Raw genomic sequence first — 26,118 nt, forward strand, 5'->3', positions numbered from 1 at the left:
GCCGTTTGTAAACGTCCAGCATAGATATAAAATCAGTCTAGCATGCATGTGTACCCTGTCTGGTAGATGTGCCTGCTCCTACAGGCTCCCCTAGGGTTGCCACCTTTTCCTCCAAAAAATACCGTCCATCACTGAATTTATCTTTCCTGTTCCTCATGCACAGGAGGGGCGCTCTCGATCGGCGCCGCTGAGCGCTGAGCAATTGCGTTCTGAAATAGTTTAGGTGGGCTCAGGTGGGTGAGGATAGTTTAGGTGGGCTCAGATAGTTTAGGTGGGCACAGGTGGTTGGGATAGTTTAGGTGGGCACAGGCTGGGGAGAGAGTAAAAATTTAGAGCAATACATGATACTGCAGTCAGTGACAGGGAGCCGAGCGCAGCTTACCTACTCCAAGCTGTACGGCCCCTGCGTCCACGCTGTCACTGCCGTTGATGTCGCCGCGCCGCCCCCGATGTTTACACGCCGGCGGGGGGGGGCGGTGAAGCGTGCATAGTGTCCTCGCCCATCGTCCGCGCCCCCGATGTTTACACGCTGGCGGTAGAGGGGGGGGGGGTGAAGCGTGCATGTCCCCGCTCACCGGCTGTGAGCAGCGGCAGTGACAGGTGCCGGGCACGCGCAAGCATGACATAAACAAGCCGCGTCCGGCACCTGTCACTTTCGCTGCTCTGCATAGCTTGTCAGCTCTGCAGAGGCAGTCGGTGAGCGGGGACAAGAAGAAAAAGGTGGCGGAACGCAGTACCGCCGCGTTCCGGCAGAAAGAAAGCCCTGTATATATATATATATATATATATATATATATACGTGATTTTGTGCAGCCCTGCCGCCCTGTAGAGGTACTTCTGCTATAGGAGAGCGTGAAAGTGGTTAAAGGATAAGTTCACTTTTCATAACATGTTACGTGTTACACCTGCTAATTCAGCAGTCCCCGCCCCCCATTGGGATAGGGGGCGGGGGATATTCACCCCTACACCCTCTCTCACAATTTAAAAGTGCATGACTGTATGGGGCTCCATCCACACAGCTGTGTCATTCATTCACAGAGTTTTGCAAATGAATGGACTACAACTACTGTCAGCCATTGCAGCTGTCGGCTTGTAGCTCTCAATGAACTAAGAGGGCGCTGGTAAGTCCCCAATGACTTTCACTAAGGCTGGCTCCATCCACACAGCTGTGTCATTCATTCGCAGAGTTTTGCAAATGAATGGACTACAACTACTGTCAGCCATTGCAGCTGTCGGCTTGTAGCTCTCAATGAACTAAGAGGGCGCTGGTAAGTCCCCTCCCCCTCATTGTGACAGAGAGGGTGGTGGATATTCTCCACCACCCCCTCTGTCACAATTTAACCCGGCAGCGCTGGCACCTCCCGGCCCTTTAATAGTTTCAGAAGCCGGGAGGTGGGGGCGGGGTTTAAGGTCATGTGACTGCCGTGACACGACGTCAAATGATCCGGAAAGGTCCCGATCAAAAGAGGAGATCGGGACCTTTCCGTGAGTACCGGACATGAGTGCTGGGAGCGCGCAGGGCGTGCGCTCTCAGCACATGTTTTTTTTAATAGAACGCAAATGTGCGGCCGCTCAACTTCTAGGCCCAGATCCCGGGAGGCCGCACATTCGTGTTCGGCCGGCACCAAGAGGTTAAAAAGTGCACAGCTGTATGGGGCTCCATCCACACAGCTGTGTCATTCATTCACAGAGTTTTGCGAATTAATTATTATTATTATTATACAGTATTTATAAAGCGCCAATAGTTCGCTCAGCGCTGTACATTACAGAGGGGGACAGAACATGTGACAGAACAATACCAATACAATGCAAAACATGAGGGGATTGAGGGCCCTGCTCTTTCGAGCTTACAATCTAGGAGGGAGGGGATGGTGGCACAGGAGGAGATAGCTGTGGGGGATGGAGTGGTAGGAAGAGTGGAGGAGGTCGGCAAGTTAGCAGGGGGTGGGGTAGGCTTCCCTGAAGAGATGGGTTTTCAGGGTGCGCCTAAAGGAGAGGAGAGTAGGTGATAATCTGATGGGTTGGGGCAGGGAGTTCCAGAGGATGGGTGACACCCTGGAGAAGTCCTGGAGGTGGGCATGGGAGGAGGAGACCAGGGAACTAGAGAGAAGGAGGTCTTGTGAGGAGCGGAGTGTGCGTGCTGGGCGGTACTTGGATATTAGGTCAGTGATGTAGTTCGGGGCAGTATGGTGGACAGCTTTGTACGTCAGCATTAGGATTTTGAATTTGATCCGTTGCGCAATCGGAAGCCAGAGGAGGGATTGGCAGAGGGGGGTGGCGGAAACAGAGCGGTTGGAAAGGTGAATGAGTCTGGCAGCCGTATTCAGGATGGACTGAAGCGGGGATAGCCAGCGGTGAGGCAGGCCAGTGAGGAGGGAGTTGCAGTAGTCGAGTCGTGATATGATGAGGGAGTGGAGGAGCTGTTTAGTGGTTTCTGGAGTTAGGAACGTGCGGATTTTGGCGATGTTGTTAATGGACTACAACTACTGTCAACCATTGCAGCTGTTGGCTTGTAGCTCTCAATGAAATAAGAGGGCTCTGGTAAGTCCCCCCCCCATTGTGACAGGGGACGGGGGATATTTTCCCCCGCACCCTCTGTCACAATTTAAAAAGTGCACGGCTGTATGGGGCTCCAGCCGCACAGCTGTGTCATTCTTTCACAGAGTTTTGCGAATGAATGGACTACAACTAGTGTTAACCATTGCAGCTGTGGGCTTGTAGCTCTCAATGAACTAAGAGAGCGCTGGTAAGCCCCCCCCCCCCCCCGCACTGCTGGTAAGCGCTCTTGTAGTCCATTGTTGACAGTCTGTAAGACCCTGACACTGCATCTGCGATCTGCTGATCGTGGGTGCAATGTTTTACAAGCTCCTAATTTAAAAACAATAATAATAAGTGCACATTTTTTACCTGCAAAATTATTATTTTTATTATTATTTTATTATTATAATTATTATTATTATTTATTTCAAAATGGTGAATGTAGCCTTTTAATCAATCCGTATTTTTGACTAAAGTGTCAATTGGGTGAATTCAGCCCAAACCTAGAAGACACTGTGATGTACAGGTTTTTAAATAGCTACATAAACTTCAAAAGCAACATTTGTGTCTGTGTAATACAATGTGCTATTGCACCACCCCAATAATTTTAGTGTAAAACAAACAACTACACAGCATGTCCCAGGCTGTAGAAATTAGCTGGGACATGTGCAAAAACTAGGCCAGGCATGTTTGAAGGTTTAATCTGAACTGTCTGCAGGAGCTTGTAAAAATATGATTTACTCCATGGAGCAGTTCATACTGATAGACGGGTTCCCAGTCACAAGATAAGCATTTACATAAGAACGTTCCAGACAGTTTTCATTTGTAGATATTGGAGTGCGTGCCAGGGAGTTGGTAGGTTTTGGTAGATTCTTCAGTTTGGCACTTCCGGATATCATGTGTGCACTGCAGCAGACCAGGAAGAGAGTGTTCAGTGTAAGCATTAAGGCATGTCCCATTAACACTCTCATAAAACATTCAGTCACTGGAATTTTAATAGTGAGGGCAGTGAGTGATACAAATAATGGTTGATTCACATTCATCCGGTAGTTTGTCCAAGCACTATCTAAACCACAAAGCAGACAGAGAGGACATCAAGGCACCATGGATGGTAAGTTAACTGATTTTTTTCTGATTTTAAAATTATTTTTACAAAACCATAGGACCTACAAAGATACATGTAATATTCTATAGTAATATAAAGCAAAAGGTAGATTATTGCTTGAAGGTAATTTAAGTTTTTTGTACTATTTTATTGAATCAAAGTTTCATCTTCTAACTGGATGTCTTCTTATAATTGAATCCACAGTGTAAATACAATACAAGATAGTACAAATATTTAATTGACAGCCATACAAAATACAATGCAATATATACTAATATTATAAAGCTGTACAAAACGCAATAGAATATACAAACTTTCAGTAAAACAGTACACTTTGTACAGTGATTCCAAGCAATAGGTCATATTTTATGTGAAATCATATGTTTAGTTATTAAAGTGTATGCAAAGCCAACATATTATTTTTTTTTTTTTTTTAATTTTGGATAGAATGTGGAAGGGTTAGAATCTCAGTTCTGATTTTTATTGCATTCTATGTCCACTGGGGATATTCATTCTCACCATTAAACCTGGTGACCATGTCTTTGAAAGTAATTGGAAAGTAATAATGAAAAAAAAACAAAGTTTTGTCTTTACAAACACTTTAACATGTAAAAGAACCCCAGTAATTATTGCACCTAAAAACAGCACATTTGCACCACAGATTTATGGGAAGGTTTAGTAAAGCCATAAGAAAACTTTAAAAATGAATCTCTTATTTGCACCATACAAACTGCTGCTGTGCTGTATGAAATTGCAAAATAATGTAATACTTCAGACTCGCACCATCTCCACATAAAATACTCCTTTATTATGGACCTTTAATTATTTGTTAAAGATTTTAAAGGTAATTGATTGCTTTAAATATCAAGTATTGCACTGTGCTCGTGTGTACCCCAAAAAGTCATACAGAAGCTGCAGACATACTATGTGATATTTACATAGTAAAAACAAAATGGAATGAAAATGTGCTGCGATCTATCAAACAAAATACAAATAAATATATATACATAAAAGTCAAACATATAAAGAATAATAGTTCCAATGTAAAAAGATATATATAAGTATAAAAAAACAAGCGTCCAAAATATCAGAAGGAAATAAAGCACATCCAAAGAGTGGGCTGGGAAAATTAATTATTTTAAATACATTTTAACATTTGGACTTCTGTAGTGTCCCTCAGTATATACAGCTTAAAAAGGGAGCAGTAAGCTTTAAAATATTGCAGAAGTCCACATTTTTATGAGTTCAAAAGAGTTGCAAAAAAAACAGTGCTTTTAGAATGACTTTTAAAGAACTTTAAAAAAGAAGTGTTTTTATTTATTGATGGTGCTGATTTGAAGAATTGTAAAATGACGGCGTCCCATTGATTGTCAGTGTGTTTAGTTAGACAATAGCAGATCGTGCAACTGCTTTAATCCTGTTGCATGTTATATTCCAAATATAAAGCTGAATTACGTGTATATGTGTGTGTTGGTGGGGGGGGTGACTTAGCTGTGTGAGCATTTGCCATAATGTGCATGTAATGTGTCTGATTAGTCACAATAATTATCTGCTGGTAATACAATTACCATCATCATCACATTCTTAGGCGGTTTATGAAAACAGAGCTCCTTCACTCAGGGTCCTTAGCTAGTGATCTTAATTGCAAGCTACTAGGCCACATAGGTTTCTGAAGCCTAGTACACATGGGCCAAATGTTGGGCGGCATCGTTCAATAGAAACCAGCCAACATTTGGCCCATGTGTAGGGCAGCCAGTCTGACAGAAGCCGACTAAACATCAGGCTTATGTTGGAAGGGGCATAACCGAAAAAGGTTTCCGAATTTGCTCCCGATCAGCGCTCTCAGCCAATGGCCATCGCCCTTGTCAGAACACAAAAGCACAGCGGAGGAGATTGCTGTGCTAACATCAGATAATTAGTATAACATCTACTCCTGCCTGTTGGGTTGAAAGAAAAAAAAAAACTAGAAGTGTGTACTAGTCTTTAACTACACAGGAGCTTAAGAAAATCTTGTTTACAAAAGTTTGGTCAGCAGTATATTGAAATCATATGTTTGTTTGTTTTGTTAGAACCCCTGTCAGGTTTTTATTGCTGTATCCTTGCTGCAAGATTCACACTGTTTTTTCCTGGTAACCATTGTCATTGGGACCGAAAGTGATAGGAAAATTTGCCTTTTACAGTTGTCAGACTGTTGGAAAAAAAAGTTTCCAATGGTTCTGGTAACAGGTGTCTAAGGGAAGAAGGAGTTTTTAACCTTGCCCTGCTCTACACAAAATTAAAGTAAAATAAGGCCCCATGATTGGTAATTAACTCACTGGAACTACTTAGAAAATTACTGGACATTTCCAAAAATAAAAATGGGGACCCTTGTAAGACATATTCGTGTGTGTTCATCTTCTACATAACGTAATGTCTGTGGGAGAGCCTATAAAGTTATTGTTTGTCGTCATAATGAAAAGGAATATCTGGCATAACCAGTCCATCCAACCAGTTTTGCAAAGCAGCAAATTCAAGCTTTGTGAAATTTTTGTTTTCATTTTGGATAGAGTAAGAGAGGGTTGTAACTCCTGTAAGGCCATCTAGTATGTACCATTTCCCTTAATTTTCTGTCCCATTGCCAAAACAGAAAATGAGAGGAAATCCATCCAAAGGAAATCCCTGGTTATCACCAACGTCACCAAAGCTAGTGTCTTCATTGGAAGATTTCCTCTCTATAAGGCCCCTTTCACACGAAGGGTCCTATCATGTGCGTCTGTCAGTTTTCCAGATGGATCTGATTGGATGGTCCATTCACCTTTATAGACCAGTGGGTGTACACAGACTTGTGTCAGTTTATAACTGCCTACCTCCAGTTCAATCCAGTCCCCTAAAAAAAAACAGAAGAGGATCTGTCCCCCTCCATCTTGTCAGATCAGAGGGCAGTTGTGTGTAAATAGACAGCAGAGTCAGTTACTCCCAGCCACCAATAATGCAGTGTGGGTTCTGTCCGTGTCTGCTCTGCATAAATTGAACGGACATGAATGGCTCATGCACCCGCTCAGCTCTGATCAGAAGGGGATCAGTGAACAGATCCCCTGCTTCTCAAAATGGAATCTGCCTCATGTGAAACAGTACTTACTGCTTTGGGGACAACCCAAGATTTAAAATTTTCTTTTATTTTCACTTTGAGTGATAATGGTCACCAAGTCAAATACACAGTGTGGCTCTCCCAAATGAGACACAGACAACAATAAAGACCTAAGAGGTGTTCTTATCTCTCTCCACTCTATCCAAAACTAAAAAAAAGTTTCGCATTTAGTCATACTGTAAAGTAGAACATCAGCCAAACCTTTCACGATGGAGGGGGGTATAGAAGATTAGAAACTCTTACATGTTAATTGCCAACTTTGTTCCCTTTGGAAAAAGTTCCCCTTACTTCCTTTCATTGAGGCAGAAATGAGAAGACACCTCCCCAAAGTGAGGGTAAAATCTGCCTATGACAATTTTTAGCTGAACTTACAATTTAAAATGTACCTAAACTCAAAATCTGAGTGTGTTTGGCATCACAATATACAGTTTTACTTCCTTGAGATTCCGGTCTATCCAACAGACAGCCTAACCGCCTACTGAAAGAGCTCATATGGCAGGTTGACAACGCTGCTGCTATTTGCATGGCAGTGACTTAGAGTTGTCACCCTGCTATTACTGGCAAGATCTCCAGGTAAGAAACAACAGATTTACAAAAAGCAAACGTCAGCTCTCTAAAACAAGTCTCATAACCACAGTTTGCAGAAACCCAGTATACAATGTATATAATTAAGAAAATGTTATTGCTGTTTTCTACAATAAAGGCATGATTTTCTAAGGGAAATGTTTTAAATAAATTCACAGTCAGTGATTCTTGAAAGACTCAATAGCAAATGCCAGTCATTTGCTCCTAATTTGAATGTTGGAAATGAATAATTTGGCCCAGTCTGACACTTAGACTTTAGTGAATCACCCTTTTAATGTGGCTTGCACCCACAACTTGGAAATGTGCTTCAAGGTAACTTCTTCCCGAGCCAGAGGTTACCTAATACATTTTATGCTGTGGTTTTCAAAGAATGAAGAACTATAAAGATAAAAAGAGTAGAGCAGTCTTTCTCAACCAGGGTTCCTCCAGAAGTTATAGAAGCCGTGAGAAGTGATCGATCAAAGATCTATCTGATGGTATCTGCATAATTCCATAAAAAATGTCACCCTGCAGACTTACTAGTATGGCACCAGTGAAGCATCTCATCAGTTAAATAACCAGTGTTCTTCCTGCCACTTTCAACCAATGTAGGTGGATCTTCCTTGCACTGGCCACCAATGTAAGATAGGCCCTTCCCTTACTGATTAAGGGGGCACATCCCTACTGACCCCCAATGTAAGTAGGGCACTTCTCCACTGACTTACAAAGTAAAGTAGGCCCTTCTCCATTCACCATCATAGTAAGGTGCTTTAGCCACTGACCAGCAGTGAAAGGTGCATTTCTTAACTGACAACCAATGTATGGACCACTAGAATGACTGTAGGGGGCCTTGTCTGCATTTTTATCTGGCCATTTTTATGTTTATTTATCTTTAAATGTTAATATCATTAATATTAGTGAAAATATTTTATAGTATACAACTAGTGGCATTAAAAATTATCTGACTTTGGGTATCAAATACTGTAGATATGCCATATTCTTCTATTTACAACCTACTGATCATGCCATTGTACCTTGAACTGTAGATATAATTAATTTTAGTGGGGGTCCCTGACACCTAAAAATTATTTTAAGGGTTCCTCAATGGTTGTATGGTGTATAGTTAGTCAAAGATAATCTTTCACTTTCTACGCTGCTTAAAACCTGATTGGATATCACTACAATGAGATATCCAGTGGCCCACACCTTATTTCAACAAGCAAAAAAATCCTATCCCCAATGGTGGTGATCCACCTTTACCACTTGCATGCAATGCCAATGGATCTAGTGTGCGGTTTCCCACATTAGGCTAGGCATCTGTTACAATACTCTTTTTGTTCTGCAATTAATACTAAAACTTATATCAGCAGAGTTTTTTCAGTTATATGATATTAGAAAATTCCAATAAATGCTAGTAATGTGCTGGAACTGGTTAGGCTATAATTGCAAAGCTTTAACATTCCCAATAGTAGCAGCATCAGTAATTTGTAAATAGATTGTAGAATTCAGCAGTATAGCTATCAACGGGATGGCACATAACACAATATTTATATGATTACCTTCTTTTAAAGATTGGAACTATAAAAATTCCTGTGAAAATAATTGGAGCAACCTGAATAATCGACCATAAAATAATTATTGGGAACATAATGATTAAAAAATACTTGGAGGCAGCGCAAACCAATGAGGCATCTATATGACAGAAGTCCATGTGGTAACCATCCAGATGTTAGTTAGACATGTATAGTAGCAGGATTTTATGATATGGTTTCATAATGATATGACATTTTAATTGGGGTACTGGGTTTTATTGTGATTACGCATACAAGTTTTTACAAGTTTTTTTGTGTGAGTATTCTGGTAACTGTATTGAGTTAATATCTGTAATGATAGCATTCAGCATATGAATTCCATTTTTATATCACATGCTTTTATTTATATTAGACCCCACCTTTGCATGCATTGGGACAAACCATATTACACTGACCGAAGAGCCTACAATGATCATGTTAATGATAATGTTTTTATATAAGAATCCATACTTGAGTAGATTTTTTTTTTTTTAAACCAGAATTTAGTGCCACTTTAAAGTGGTCCTTCCCAACCCTTTTACTCTCAAGGAACCCTTGAAAACATTTTTAAGTCTAGTGGAATCTCTTTAAAACCCAATTTATTACCAGGCAGTGGCAACAATGCTCCTAACTTTGATGGGCATTGGGAAATATGACCCTCTTACAGTAATAGGCAGGAAGCCATCTGTACAGACAAATAAAAAGAGTCATGCTACTGGCTCTTTCAAGTGGCATTGGCCTTGAAAGTATCTAGGCACCATCAAATAGGAGGTGAATCTGCTACAGCTCAAAGGCCTCCTAGCAATATCTGGAGGAACCCTAGTTGACAATAGCTGTTTTAAAGTAGTTATAGAAATTTACCTTAATGCATTCTTTATATTAAGGTAAAAAAAACTTATATTAAACAAAATCCCCCCCTCACCCCCCTTTTACTTACCTGAGCCTGATCCTGGTCCAACACTGTGCATGAGGGCAGCGTCTCTCCTATTGCTAACTCCTTACTAGCCAGATTGATAGCAGCGGGAACCATTGGCTTCTGCTGCTGTCAACCAAATCCTATGATGAAAGAGTGGGGAGCAGGGCCAAGTCCCACTGTCTGTGTCAATGGATGTAGACAGTGAGCCTGCACCGGAGCCCCCATAGGAAGCAGCTTTATGTGGGCACTTGCTGAAGAGGAGGAGCCTGGAGTGCCAGCAGGCGACCCTAGAAGAGAAGGATCGGGGCTGCTCTGTGCAAAGCCATTCCACAGAGCAAATAATTATGATATGTTTATCATTTTTAAGGAAAAAAAATAAGGTTTACAACCACTTTAAAGTGTAGTAATCTATACCAACCAACCAATTAAATTTCTCCTTTTATCAGTGTAGGGCAACCAGAACAGTAAAAATGAATGCTAACTAATTGTTATACCTTTACATTATTCTTATGTAATAAGCCTCTTTCTAATAACATCTGCACAGAGTAAATTTAGCACGTGAAGCCTCCATAACCTGTGACATAACCACTGCCAGCATGATACCACTGTCATGCTGCACAATGGCTTCGTTGTGTACTCACGGGTTTGAAAGTATATTCCTATTTAGATAACTCGCTAGTGAATTCCAGCATCCAGAACATGTAAATAGACAATGTTTTCTTTGTGATAAAACTTCCCTTTTAAGAGAGTGTGCTTGTACACCTTGCCTCTACCATGTGTTCAGCAGGCCTAGCAGATTATACTCATCCTAAAATATTATTCTTGTGACAGGAACAGGATCTTTAATAATAGTTTTCCATTAAGAGGGTTGACTTGGGCATGCACATACAATACAAATCAAATGAGACAGATTAACATCTGAGCAGGGGCGGACTGACAACTCATGGGGCCCCCGGGCAATAGGGGATCATGGGGCCCCTTTATCCTTGCCCAAACTCAAAAAAGCCTATGAAAAAGGTACCAGGGGCATCTCATGGGGCCCCCTACTGACCCCAGGCCCTCGGGCAGTGCCTGAGTTTCCAAATGGTCAGTCCACCCCTGCATCTGAGTAATGTAAAATGACCACAGGTCGATAGGTACAGGATCGTCACCCGCGTCATTATGTACATTCAAGTTTGTTAGTTTATACTAAGGTAAAAAAACTTATATACAACAAAATCCCCCCCTCACCCCCCTTATACTTACCTGAGCCTGATCCTTATCCAACACTGTGCATGAGGGCAGTGTCTCCCCTCTTGCTTCCTCCTCACTAGCCAGATTGATAGCAGCGGGAACCATTGGCTTCCGCTGCTGTCAATCAAATCCTATGATGAGGAAGTGGGGGGCGGGGCCAAGTCCCACTGTCTGTGTCAATGGATGCAGACAGCGAGCCTGCCCCGGTGCCCCCATAGGAAGCAGCTTTATGGGGGCACTTGCTGAAGAGGAGGAGCCTGGAGTGCCAGCAGACGACCCCAGAAGAGGAGGATCAGGTCTACTCTGTCCAAAGCCATTGCACAGAGCAAGTAATTATGACATGTTTATCATTTTAAGGAAAAAAAATAAGGTTTACAACCATTTTAAAGTGTAGGAATCTGTACCAACCAATCAATTAAATTTCTCCTTTTATCAGTGTAGGGCAACCAGATTAGTAAAAATGACTGCTAACTAATTGTTATACCTTTACATTATTCTTATGTAATAAGCCTCTTTCTAGTAACATCTTAGCACGTGAAGCCTCCATAACCTGTGACATAACCACCGCCAGCATGATACCACTGTCATGCTGCACAATGGCTTCCTTGTGTACTCACGGGTTTGAAAGTATATTCCTATTTAGATAACCCGCTAGTGAATTCCAGCATACATGTAAATAGACAATGTTTTCTTTGTGATAAAACTTCCCTTTTAAGAGAGTGTGCTTGTACACCTTGCCTCTACCATGTGTTCAGCAGGCCTAGCAGATTATACTCATCCTAAAATATTATTCTTCTGACAGGAACAGGATCCTTAATAATAGTTTGCCATTAAGAGGGATGACTTGGGCATGCACATACAATACAAATCAAATGAGACAGATTAACATCTGAGTAATGTAAAATGACCACAGGTCGATAGGTACAGGATCGTCACCCGTGTCATTATGTACATTCAAGTTTGTTACTTGATATGTCCGTGATCCAATGGCATTCCATACATCACACAGGAGTTCAAAGTGACCTGTCATCTTTCCATACAGATGAAAGAAGCTGTACAACCTATTTTAGGAAAAAACTGGATCTTGCTGTGTCATTTACTGCGGAATAATGAACATTTAATCACAGGTGGAAAGCAGAACTACTCAGTTTGGTTAGACAACCTAAACCAATTATGAAATTCACGGAAGAGTCAGATGGACCCCTCCCCATAAATTATACACTGATTAAATTGTAAAGGACATATGTTTGCTTAAGAGAACCTGTCACTTTTTTCAATGTCTACAACGCTGTGTTGCCCACAAGTCCTACTTCTTCTTTGGGTGCTGCCCTTGCCTGAATAAATGACAGCCAGTGTCTTCAAACTACTTTCTGTGAGCTCAGGCAGTCATGGACACACCCTTTCAATGTACAGGATGGTTGCATCATAGAGCCACCAGGTTCACTGTAGTTGTGTAAGTGAGTCCAAAGATGTGGACCAGGCACAAAGTCTTCCCCATCCCCAGCCCTCCAACAGCAATGTAAAGGCATGTAGGGAAAATGTAGTTATATAAGAGCACTTCAGAACAGAAGGTTCTGATCTTGCAGCAATCTTGAAGCCCAACCATAGCCCCCTGGTCACATGATGACAAGGGCACATGACCGCTAATTTCCTGCCAGTTTGTTAAAGGCACGGTTTTACTAAATAGTTCACTAATACATATGCGGAGGTGGAAAGGGGAGAGAAACAGACAGGTAATTTACTTTCACTAAGGCCTTGTTCACATGGGCATACTACAGCATACACCTATGTAAGGGCTGTGTTTACCTGCACAGAATGCAAAGATGTTCCATGCATACCCGTGCAGGCAGTCCTTTTAATGGCAAGTGGGATGCAGTGGCAGCAGCAGATACTGTGTGTATGAATCCATACACCCGCACGGATGTCAAGTTAGGAGCAACAGCTGTGTCTATGCAGCCACTGTGTCCCAACTGACATGGAACTGTCTACACAAGGATGCACCAAACAGCTGTGCATCTCTGTGAAGGTAAACATGGCCCTAGCACAAGTGTACACCGGGCAAGATTCGATCAATCTTTGGACAGGCTGATTGTACCCAAGTCAGTCCATCGATTAACTAGTGTACAACATGTCAGATCTTTAGCTTGTGATTATTGCCAGTGGCTATAGCCTCTATCAGTTAGCACTGTGTTTGCCCAGCAGAGATAGCTACCCACCCCCAACAAATTAGCTCCACAGTGTTGATGAGGGAATTCGGTGATTTTCTTTTCTGCAACCCGTGGTTGAAGAAAAGAAAATTGCATCATTTATGGCCTGCCTTCTACAGAATATGAGGCATGATTTGCACCTTTAATCTACAATGGATGGCTTAATGCTAGATGGCTTAATGTTAAATATTATTGTTATTATTATGAAACATGGTAGCCAGACAATTATATTGGCACCATGGTAAAACAATATGCAACTTTATTATATACACATATAAAATTACATATATACAAATATTCATTATCATTAACAAGGCAGTAATAGTCAGTATCCATTTGTTGAGTCATCCATCAGATTAAAGTGCATTTACAAGCCAAAACTTTTATCCAAGAAGTTTACTTCTTGTTGTTTTTATGGGATGGGACAGGAACTAAGAGAAATGTCTCAACTGGGACCTAGAAGGCAAACAAAACTTGCCAGTGGTGGTAACCAATTCCTACTCTATCCCAAACTAAAAAATAGCTTTAGATCTACTTTAAGAAGGTGGTACACATCTTTTATTTACTTGAACAACAATTGAATAGCCATTGAACAATAATCATTGGACCATGCTTTAAAGGGCTTTTTGCCTTCCTTTGGATCAACTGTGGGTATAAGGCTCTGCGTATAGAGGTTTTTCTATTTTCTATTTATTTATTGTTTCTACTGGTTGAACTAGATGGACTTTTTTCAACCTGGTTAACTATGTAATTTCCTTTTGTTCCCATTCCTACTTTAAAATGAATTTCCTTCTTATTCCTGCAGAATCCAATAAAAAGGCCCACCATACGGACATGTATAACAGCTCTGAGCTGATACTGCGTAGAGGACAGTCCTGCAGATTAACTCTGGAATTCAACAAACCACTACGTGACTGGAAGAGCATAGTGTTCGTTGCACGCACAGGTATCTTTCGTCTGGCATTTCATTGGTGCTATCATAGTATGGAATAGGTTTGGAGCTGTACTGTCTAGGTTGATGGGAAAACACTGCATGGACCACACTTCACAGTTTTGTTTTACAAATTCTGAGAAACTGGATAATTTCTTGTTGTATTTGTAAGTTCTTGTATCAGGAGAAAGCATGTGCAAAGGCAGCAAGGTTCTTGAAAGCATATTATTAATCAACGCATTTGTATCCATAGCTATACAAAAGGGAACCCCCAAAACATTGACCTGAGGACATTTTGGCCATAACCACCTCAGATCCAATATGGACTCCAGCTTCAAATGCAGCTAAGGAACACCATACCTGGGATGGTTTCCCTATTTCCATTAAACCCGATCAAATACTAGCCTTCAAAATCTCTATGGCCCCACCATGCTAAAGTGACAAAGTATTAGATACAAATAGTACTCTATAATAAATTGCTAGTATATGTTCCAATTGGAAAAAAAAAATATTATTAGGGGTCTGAGGGTAAAATGCTCATTTGACATTGCATTACTCATCTAAGCACTGGGCAGTCTTCCTCACATTTGTTATCACTTCTATACTCATCCCAGTTCTCCAGTTGGGATAAGTGTCAAGTAAATAACACCACATATTTTTTTATTTTATTGACTGCCTGTGGCCCTAGCCCCTCCAAACCCTATCAGGCAGACCTTGCTCTTTTTTCCAGCTTCAGGCCTGTCTGGAGATTTATTTATCCAGGATGTATCATCCTACAGGAGCAAACATAAGAGTTCTCAACAACTAATATGTTGAGAATGAGCAGATATCCAATTCATGAGCAATGTCCATTATGGCTTCCCAGTAGTTTTGCACAATAGGGGCTGTGTTCTTAGGAGGTGGATGTTAGTCTGGAGGAGTGAGCAATCTTAGGCAGGCTAAATTTGCATGTAGACTGCCCTAGGTATCTGCCAAATTTGATGTTTATCCTCAATGATTTAAAGAACTGAGATCGAATGAATTAAAAGGGGTGGGCCATGGACAGTAAGTCTGTGGAAGAAAGAACAAGATAATGCTGGTCAGGAAATGAGGAGGGCTCTGTTGAACTTGCTATGGAAAAGCTCACAGTGTGCAGTGAAATCGGAGTAAGCAATTTCAGTACAGGAGAGTGTCATGTACAAATGTGCAAGACTGAAGGTAACACTGCAACTCTGACAAAAAATGTACCTTATTAACCCATCCATCCAGCCATCTATTATTGGATTTATTTGGAAAACACTATATGAAGAAAAGGTAGTGATGAAAGAAGCACTTTTTTTTCTAATCATCTTTACATATTACTTCTTTATGGGATGTTTAACTGGAGATGTAGCAGGAGAGCGTCATTTTTCTAAATACTTTGTACTAAAAGTTGTCAGAAAGTTTGAACATGAAATAGGTGCTTTGGTATAGCATTATTTTCCACTGAATAACTGACACAAAAATTATATTGACAATATAAAGTTTTGAATTAATACTTTTATTGTGCTTTCTAGACTTTCCTGGTTACAATATGCTTATATGTTCCCTCTCAGCATGCATACTAATGCATTTTTATGTCTTTTGTATGTCCTTAAAAGGTCCCTCAAACTCAACATATGTCAACACAAATGTGGAGTTTCCTCTGTCAAGCTCATGGAGCAGTGGCATGTGGAGTGCAGTTCTAGAGTCCAGTCCTGGCAATTCCCTGCGGATAATCATGTCCAGTCCTGCCACTGCGGTCGTAGGGAGATATGACCTCAGTGTTCGGATTTCTGTGATGGGTCAGACTGTTACATATTCACTTGGAAAATTCATACTGCTCTTCAACCCCTGGTGTCTAGGTAAGGCCTAACAGACTGGAGCACTGGAAAACATCTGTTTGTTATATAGCAATTTCCATTTTTAACAATTTATGTGAACATTGGAATAACTATCTGAGGAGGAGTTAGGAGACATCAGTATTGATGACTGTAGACAGTTTTTTTTTACAAGGATCTTTACATCTATGAGTTGCATGTGATTAACGATGAGTATTTCAAAACAATGAAAATCCTTTGCAGCAGTTGGAAAACTATAACATATACAATTTTTAATGGCTGTAAATTTGAGGACACTAAAATACTTTGTTCAATCTAAACTCTAGTCAATGAAAATTATAACCTCACTGGTTTCCAGTTTACCCCTATTACGCCAGCAAATAGAACATTGTACTCACACTGTGCTGTTTTGATATATAATATGTAGCATCATTCTAATTAGATTTAGGATACTAGGTCAATTTACTCTGGCTCCTCTGTAGCAAATGGAGCAGCTGTTGATTGCTTTAGCCTGCTCAGTGTTTCACAGGCTGCTGGTCTGATTGTTTCCTCCTGCATTCTAGAGGGTTCTGGAGTCACAGTGGGAGGAAATACAGGAGGGCAGTCTGAATATTTATTAGGACACATCCAATCCCTGGGAAGGTGCACTCAGTGGGTGGCTAAAGAGCCTATATATCGTCTGAGTCCTGGGGCAAGAGTTGGAGTTGGTTTAGTATCCAGTCCTGCAGAAGAAGCCCATGCCCAGGGGCCTCTGCCCCTAAGGACAATCTGCTGGAATCTCACTTGAAGGCATTGAGGTCTTGGTTGTAGCATAACTGGGGGGCCTTTTTTAAAGTTTGATCTGGGAATTTTGGTCTGGAGAGCTAACGAAACTGTACTCAATGGAAGATGGAGGAGGGTGTCCATCTGTCCTGCGGTACTGTGAGTTTTGTTTCTCCCTCACTGAAGAGTGCCATTTGGATATCAGGAGCAACCGATGATCCTGTGGCATTGTGAGTACTGACTGACTAATTCAGAGCCCTAGTAACTGTGTGCAAATTTCTGTTCTCCAAAAAGGCACTAGACATTACTCAGCCAGTGGTGATTTTCTTGAGAGCTTTGCTTTGTCTGATTTGTGATACAGTGAGTGATTAGCAGGAAGAGAGGTGTCCTCATATAATTCAGAGTTTTCCTCTTGGGGTATTCTATGTTCGTTTACCCCATCCAAGTCTAAGCCACAAAATAACAGCATAAAAGGCACTCCCTGGTCCCACTGTTTATTGAGCAAGAGGGAGAAGGGAAATTCCGTGTGCCTGGCTGTTTGCACTAGAATTGAGGAAGGAATCAGTGGGGTTGATTTACTAAAGGCAATTAGACTGCACTTTGCAAAGTGCAATTGCATTCTTCAAGTGCAGTTGCCCCAGAGCTTAATAAACGAGGTAAAGTTCCCTTTGCCAAGAATACCCAATCACATGCAAGGAAAATAAAAAAATAGCATTTTTGCTTGCACATGATTGGATGATGGAAATCAGCAGAGCTTCTGCTCATTTATTAAGTTCTGGAGAAACTGTACTTCCAGATTGCGATTGCACTTTGTAGAGTGCACAGTCTAATTGCCTTTAGGTAAACAACCCCAGAGTATCATTATCAGATCCTTGGGGGTACACTATAAATATTTTGTGTCATCAGTGTGTCTCTTCACCTATGCCACCCGCTGTGGATGGTGGCAGGCCTGGCAGGGTTACAGGTATCACTCATGATGGGTTGGCATTTCTAGCTTGCAGATCATCAACGGTTACACCTATATGTGACACAGGGCTACTGTAAAAGATAGAGCAGCTATTCATCTACCTACAATTGGCGGGCCACAAACTCCAGGCTCAGGAGGAAAAGGCAGGATGATACTGGTCTTCATCCACTCAGAAACTGACTCAGCTGCTATATAGAAGTAGTCATCTTCTAATGCACACTGTGAGCTTCTTAGAGTGTTCTGCTAGATAAAAGAGTTATGCAGAGGAAGCAATACATTGGCCACGGATTTTAGGTTGGAGTTTAGCTTCAAAGAAGGAATGAGTTGAAATATAAATATTTAGAATGTAACACTTTTCACATTCACACAATTTATTTGTGTGGCTCTACATTTTTTTTTTTAGAAGGGGTCAGATTTAAACTTCATAAGCCCCGAGTCCAAATATCCTGTGACCCCTTTCTTCTCTACTGCAATCAACTACCTAGCCGTAGAGGGAAATTTATTAAAACTGGAGCAAACAGAAACTGGTGCAGCTGTGCATAGTAACCAATCAACTTCTAACTTCAACTTGTTTAATTAAGCTTTGACAATAAAACCTGGAAGCTGATTGGTTACTGTGTACAGCTGCCCCAGATTATGTGTGCACCAATTTTAGTAAAACTCCCCCATATTATCACACTGACAATTTTGAAACTGCCCTTGAAGGCTCTTATGTATTCTGTAAATGAAATATGGGAAAGAACATCTATGTTTCTAAATTTATGAAAATGAAAATGTACTTGACTGTATTAGCACATGCCGGTCTGCCTTTCTTCTAGCATGATAGAAGGCAAATCTACAGCCCAATGGAATGTAGAAAAATAGATATGTTGTTAGATAGAATTTGTACCAACAATCTCCATTTTTCACGGTTATAAAGAGATAACAAAAATATTGAATGGTTACCTAAATGTTGTAACCAAACCATGTATTTTTTATAACTAAGCGTCCAATGAAGATTATGTTTTAACTTCTTCTCTACAGATGATGATGTGTACATGGCCAATGAAGAAGAAAGGCAAGAATACATCCTAAATGACCATGGTGTCATTTTCATGGGAAATGAGAATCATGTAACCGGGATGGGATGGAACTATGGTCAGGTGCGTTCCTCAGACATTTTATATATCTATATATATATCTATATATAGAGTGTATCTGATATCTATCAATGACCATTTATGAACATATGCACAGCAGCAGAAAATTCATTCATTTTTGGCTCATATTGCCATGGTTGTTGTTATGCAGCCAATAGAGGAGCAAATATACATGAACATGAGATGAGGGATAACTAAAGCTGGCCATAGGTGAATTGAAAATCAGGCAGTCACTGCTGAACTGGCAAGATTTAGTTCCATCTATGGCTGATCCCACTTGAGAGAAGTAAATCTAATGATTGGCTTCTCTCGAACGGGAATGCTGGAAAATTTTTACTCGATCAGCTAATCACTATATTCTGACTGCTAAGGAGTCCAGCCTATTTTGACTCCCCCAAGGGGTCAAATATCACAGAGGGGAGGATTCCCCCATCCACCTCACTTGTGCAGATGGGGGAATCTGTTTTTTGGGGTTTTTTTTTTAATCAGTCCACCGGCTGTCAGAAAACCTCTTCAAAAAATAGTGCATCTATGGCCAACTTTAGTTATTCTATCTGCTCCCAAACTAGACTACAAGCCTTCCATGAAATAAGTTCTGAAATTTGGATATGCACAAAAACTTTTAGATGGCCAACATCACTTTTTGTTGACTTTGGGCTACAAAGACTCTTGATTTGTCTAAACCTATGCAGTCAATGTTGTGTAAAGGGTGGTGAATATATCAGTCGAGTGATGGAAGACAGTTTGGGCTTATGTACCTTAATAGTCTTTTTCATAAGCTCTATATCTTCTTCCACATCAATTTATAACATTATATTTAATGTTTGTACATAGCCTACATGGTTTAGACTCTATTTGATATTTATCTGTTATGTTTAATTTGTCTAGTTTGAAAATAATATTCTGAATATCTGCTTGGACATCATGGACAGAAGTTTGAACTATCAGAAAGACTCAGCTCTAGATTGCTCCCAGAGGCACAGTCCTATCTATGTGGGAAGAATCATCAGTGCTATGGTAAGAAGGGATCATTTTGTGTACAGAGATCCTTGGAATACAATGAGGTTGATTTATAAAGACCATTATAAAGAACATTACAATCTTGGCATTGTCCTTTTAGCTGATAACCTAAAGTATGGAGGACATCTGAAGTCTCCATAAGCATTGGAAATATACATCTTACCATATCAGTACTAAGTACTGTTGGGATCTGTACAAGCCCATAGATCAGGTTTAGCTCTGAGTCTAAAATCGGAATCTAATTATGAGGAAATATCAACTCGTATTTTGGCCATCTACAATGCAAGTTTCAGTTGGTTTCAATAACTTATAAACTAACTTTCATTTTGAAAAGCATGAAAATGGGGTTAAGCAACCTACTGCAAACTTTTTATGGCATATTGCTTTGATTTGTGCAATTAAAATCTGGTAGAAGTAGCTAATATTGTCAGAAAATTGCTGTGTCTGTCTGGAATTCTTCTGGCCATCTACTCCTACTACCAGCCTTTAATTACAAAAATGACCTGATTTATAAGGACAACTTACCACAAAGAGTTTCAAAAATCAAAATCATGAAAATGTTGGGAGAAAGACCATTTTAAATCCTTTGATTGGGTAGCAGTCAAAAAAAGATATAAAGTGGATGCAATTGCTGTAAAATTGCCTTACAGTATAACCAATTGACACTCCGATCCACTATACCCAATATGTAGAAAAAGCCCAATCCCCTTCAACGGCTCAGCAGCCACATTGGTCTACAGGCACCTTCTGCACTAGCATTAGTTTAGTCAAAGCCTGTACTGAGCACTTATTATTTATACTATATGAGGCTTGGAGTTCCAGAACTTCTCCCCTGTGTCAGAAAGAGCAGTTCAATTATCACTAAGGCAGTGCTATGGAACTGAGAATGTATAATAGTTTCTGAAGACACAGTTGGATCACTCAGCTTGGTTATATCCATTAGTATCAATGAGAGTAGAAAACCATAGTAACAATATTCTGTTTGTGGTCCCAGGTCAACAGCAATGATGATTTTGGTGTGCTCGAGGGGAAGTGGGAAAAAGACTTTTCAGATGGGGTTGACCCAAACAGCTGGAATGGAAGTGTGGAAATTCTTTGGAAATGGAAAAATGACAACTACAAGCCAGTAAAGTATGGCCAGTGCTGGGTCTTTGCAGCAGTGATGTGTACAGGTAAGCCTTTGTTATAATTTATCTTGCTGCTGTGCAATGTGTCCATAATTATATTTTGAGTGCATTTTTGACTTGTTCCTTTTATGGAAGTCTATATGTGCAAAAGCCAGGGGACCATGACCATGCATGGAATAGTGACAGTGTCTCTACGGTCATCTTACCTGCACTTCCTCACCACTACTTGCTGCACTACAGTCAGCAGGAATACCTGGCACTTACAGGTATGGAGGAGCATGTGACATGCTTTCCCATGACAGTGCTTGGGCCTAGCAGCCAATCGCCGAAACACTGTCACATGGCCAAAGCAGTGAGCTCCCTCCACCTGGGAGACACTAACACTGCCAATTTCAGTGCCAGCTACAGAGGAGCAAGAAGCTAAGGTGAGTATATGGGGGTTGGTGGATTTCCTTTGCAGAGACTACTGTAGGTCACTTTGCCCCGCATAAGATAAAAGTAACAAGCTGATAGGAGGAGAGAGCAGAGGGGCAGAAAGTGAGCTCCTCAACCTTCTGCTACTCTTTTCACTGTCCAGGCACAGGCTGAGGGAGGGACATGAATTGTAAGGGCTGGTTTTCCCCACAATTTCTGCACTTCGAATGCGTTTCTGCATGTGTGTTTTTGATGTGTTATTTTTTTGCATACCAGTACATTTTTATCCATTTCTGATGCATTCTAGTGTTTTTATCCCCCTCTATTTTTCATGTCAATTAAAGTGTTTTTAATTGCAGAAGGTTTCTTTACCTTCATGCATTCTATGCATGAAGGTAGAAAACCTGACTGCAGCTTCCCCCTCAGCCCCCTCCCCTTATACATACCTGAGCTCCAGCTTGCTCAAGCGATGTGCATGAGAGCCAAGGCTCTACCAGGTCTTTCTCTCCTCACTGGCTCACACAGCAGTGGGAGCCTTTGGTTCCTGTTGCTGTCAATCACAGCCAGTGGGTCAATTAGGAGAGAGGGGAGGGGACGAGTGACATTCTGTGTGTGAATGGACAATATCCATTCACAGGAGCATGACTCAGGAGTGAGCCCGCTTAAATGAGCCCATAGCAAGAGGCTTGCTATTGGGGGCACTCGGCTGGGGGGGAGGAGCCAGGACTGCTGATGGGGAACCCAAAAAGAAGAGGATCAGGTCTGCACTGTGCACAACACTATCGCACAGAGCAGGTAAGTATACCTTTTTTTTTCAACTGCAACCTTTAGAATCACTTGAAGGACAAGTGCGTTTAAGTACTTTTTGATGAGTTCCAGTGGATTCCAGTCAGTTTTTGATGCGTTTTGCTGCATTCCAGATGTGTTCCATACAGAAAAAAATTCAGCATGTTCTGCTTTTGTTGACTGCACTGGAATGAACTGCACTGGTGTGAGCTTGGGTCATTCCAATCTATGGACTGCATCTGGTGTGAAGCAGCTTTAAGTGTTACTTATGGCAGACATACATGGGTTGAAACTCGACTGATTTTTCGTCCGAAAATCGGACCTAAGATAATCGACCAATTTTTGCTCTGTCAGTGGGTCAATGGCACTGGCCAATTTTCCTGGTTCCTCCCCTTTTTGGTGATTGGGCATGTTGGAAAATTGGTGAAAAACTAACGATTTTCGACTCAATGATGGTCAAATCGTACAATTGTTTTTCCAAAAAGAAGATGCACATGAGCCGTGACCTGGAAGAAACAGAAGGTTCACTTGTTATATGGGGTGAACTTTATGACTTGGTCGGCCAATTTTCGAAATCATTGATGGCACCATCGGATTACCGAGTGAACGACGTTTTCGATTTTGGACTTCGACTCATGTATGGCCTGCATTAGCTACAGCACAGAAAATTTAGATTCCTTGCCTTGCCAGGCAGGGCTGTGCTGTGTGACAGAGCTGTGTAAATCTCACAGCTGGATGAACAGAAATACAAATACTTTTATGGGTAAAGCAGCCTCCTTATATATATTCCATCTCTGTATTTTAATGTTTGCCTGGAATTCAACTTTAAACTTTGTCATTACCCCTTTTATAAATCAGAGAACTTCTTACAATACGAAACGAGTAACTGCAAAGAGGGTAACTGCTTCCCAAAACTGGTGCTGGGATTTAGAAATGAGATGTAGGAATATGCTATGATGTATTTAGGGATATTCCTAGTGATCACACAGGTATGACTCCTAATTACTACTGTGAAAACCATTTACATACCTTAAGTAACCTGTAGTCCTACAGGGTGTCTGCTGTGACTAGCATATATTAAAACATGAGACATTTTTTTTCGTTCGATGATTATAAGTAGAGATGAGCGAATCGAAGTATCCGAAGTGGAATTCGAGTCGAATATCGGAAAAATTTCGATTCGTGCCGAATCCGAAAAACAGCCTAATTCGGACGCGCGAATCGAAATTTTTCCGAAAATGGCGGCTGACATGTGCGGCGACGGAGCGGGGATGTCGCGCAGACAAGGCGCGCTGCCCCATAATGCATTCCTCAACGACATGTGATCGCATCAGCCAATCAGCAGCCAGCCAGCCAGCACTGTGTAATGGTCGAGGTATATATAGCGGCCATTTTGGAAATCTTCATTTGCCTGCAGTCATTGAACAGAGGCAGACCGCTCTGTACTAGGGACAGGGACAGAGTTAGGGCCACAGAAACGAGAATTGGGGACAGAGAGAAGTTACTTAGGGACAGAGAACCATTACTCAGGGACACAGACTTGTTAATGAGGGCCACAGAATCGTTATTTAGGGACAAAGAAACGCTAGTTAGGGCCACAGAATTCATACTCAGGGACAGACAGAATTGTTACTCAGTGCCAGAGAATTGTTACTTAGGGCCACAGAAACGTTATTAGGGCCACAGAATTTTTACTCAGGGACAGACAGAATTGTTACTGAGTGCCAGAGAATTGTTACTCAGGGACAGACAGAATTGTTACTGAGTGCCAGAGAATTCTTACTCAGGGCCACAGAATTCATTCTCAGGGACAGACAGAATTGTTACTCAGGGACAGACAGAATTGTTACTGAGTGCCAGAGAATTGTTACTCAGGGACAGACAGAATTGTTACTGAGTGCCAGAGAATTGTTACTCAGGGACAGACAGAATTGTTACTGAGTGCCAGAGAATTGTTACTCAGGGACAGACAGAATTGTTACTGAGTGCCAGAGAATTGTTACTCAGGGACAGACAGAATTGTTACTGAGTGCCAGAGAATTGTTACTCGCACAGACACAAAATTGTTACTTGCACAGACACAGAATTGTTACTCGCACAGACACAGAATTGTTACTCAGGGCCACAGAATTCATACTCAGGGACAGACAGAATTGTTACTGAGTGCCAGAGAATTGTTACTCAGGGACAGACAGAATTGTTACTGAGTGCCAGAGAATTGTTACTCAGGGACAGACAGAATTGTTACTGAGTGCCAGAGAATTGTTACTCGCACAGACACAAAATTGTTACTTGCACAGACACAGAATTGTTACTCGCACAGACACAGAATTGTTACTCAGGGCCACAGAATTCATACTCAGGGACAGACAGAATTGTTACTGAGTGCCAGAGAATTGTTACTCAGGGACAGACAGAATTGTTACTGAGTGCCAGAGAATTGTTACTCAGGGACAGACAGAATTGTTACTGAGTGCCAGAGAATTGTTACTCAGGGACAGACAGAATTGTTACTGAGTGCCAGAGAATTGTTACTCAGGGACAGACAGAATTGTTACTGAGTGCCAGAGAATTGTTACTCGCACAGACACAAAATTGTTACTTGCACAGACACAGAATTGTTACTCGCACAGACACAGAATTGTTACTCAGGGCCACAGAATTCATACTCAGGGATAGACAGAATTGTTACTGAGTGCCAGAGAATTGTTACTCAGGGACAGACAGAATTGTTACTGAGTGCCAGAGAATTGTTACTCAGGGACAGACAGAATTGTTACTGAGTGCCAGAGAATTGTTACTCGCACAGACACAAAATTGTTACTTGCACAGACACAGAATTGTTACTCGCACAGACACAGAATTGTTACTCAGGGCCACAGAATTCATACTCAGGGACAGACAGAATTGTTACTGAGTGCCAGAGAATTGTTACTTAGGGAAAGACAGAATTGTTACTGAGTGCCAGAGAATTGTTACTCAGGGACAGACAGAATTGTTACTGAGTGCCAGAGAATTGTTACTCGCACAGACACAAAATTGTTACTTGCACAGACACAGAATTGTTACTCGCACAGACACAGAATTGTTACTCAGGGCCACAGAATTCATACTCAGGGATAGACAGAATTGTTACTGAGTGCCAGAGAATTGTTACTCAGGGACAGACAGAATTGTTACTGAGTGCCAGAGAATTGTTACTCAGGGACAGACAGAATTGTTACTGAGTGCCAGAGAATTGTTACTCGCACAGACACAAAATTGTTACTTGCACAGACACAGAATTGTTACTCGCACAGACACAGAATTGTTACTCAGGGCCACAGAATTCATACTCAGGGACAGACAGAATTGTTACTGAGTGCCAGAGAATTGTTACTTAGGGACAGACAGAATTGTTACTGAGTGCCAGAGAATTGTTACTCAGGGACAGACAGAATTGTTACTGAGTGCCAGAGAATTGTTACTCGCACAGACACAAAATTGTTACTTGCACAGACACAGAATTGTTACTCGCACAGACACAGAATTGTTACTCAGGGCCACAGAATTCATACTCAGGGACAGACAGAATTGTTACTGAGTGCCAGAGAATTGTTACTCAGGGACAGACAGAATTGTTACTGAGTGCCAGAGAATTGTTACTCAGGGACAGACAGAATTGTTACTGAGTGCCAGAGAATTGTTACTCAGGGACAGACAGAATTGTTACTGAGTGCCAGAGAATTGTTACTCAGGGACAGACAGAATTGTTACTGAGTGCCAGAGAATTGTTACTCGCACAGACACAAAATTGTTACTTGCACAGACACAGAATTGTTACTCGCACAGACACAGAATTGTTACTCAGGGCCACAGAATTCATACTCAGGG

General features: G+C 41.3%; 1 protein-coding gene across 1 annotated transcript in view; it reads left to right on the forward strand.

Annotated features, from left to right (window-relative positions):
* Positions 1 to 3,487: 3,487 nt before the first annotated feature.
* The window catches only part of LOC149465851 (protein-glutamine gamma-glutamyltransferase E-like), a 74,875-nt gene continuing 52,244 nt past the window's right edge, over positions 3,488 to 26,118 (forward strand). Inside the window, exons 1-6 of the mRNA XM_089673382.1 lie at positions 3,488 to 3,649; positions 14,067 to 14,207; positions 15,812 to 16,054; positions 18,783 to 18,901; positions 19,787 to 19,915; positions 20,913 to 21,090. Coding sequence (XP_089529508.1) covers positions 3,643 to 3,649; positions 14,067 to 14,207; positions 15,812 to 16,054; positions 18,783 to 18,901; positions 19,787 to 19,915; positions 20,913 to 21,090 — 817 coding nt within the window. The 5' untranslated portion in view covers positions 3,488 to 3,642. The remainder of the gene's footprint in view (positions 3,650 to 14,066; positions 14,208 to 15,811; positions 16,055 to 18,782; positions 18,902 to 19,786; positions 19,916 to 20,912; positions 21,091 to 26,118) is intronic.

The sequence above is a fragment of the Staurois parvus genome, unplaced genomic scaffold (assembly GCF_062004578.1).
Source record: "Staurois parvus isolate SC_StPar_1 unplaced genomic scaffold, SC_StPar_1.0 ptg000137l, whole genome shotgun sequence".
Classification (NCBI taxonomy): Eukaryota; Metazoa; Chordata; class Amphibia; order Anura; family Ranidae; genus Staurois; species Staurois parvus.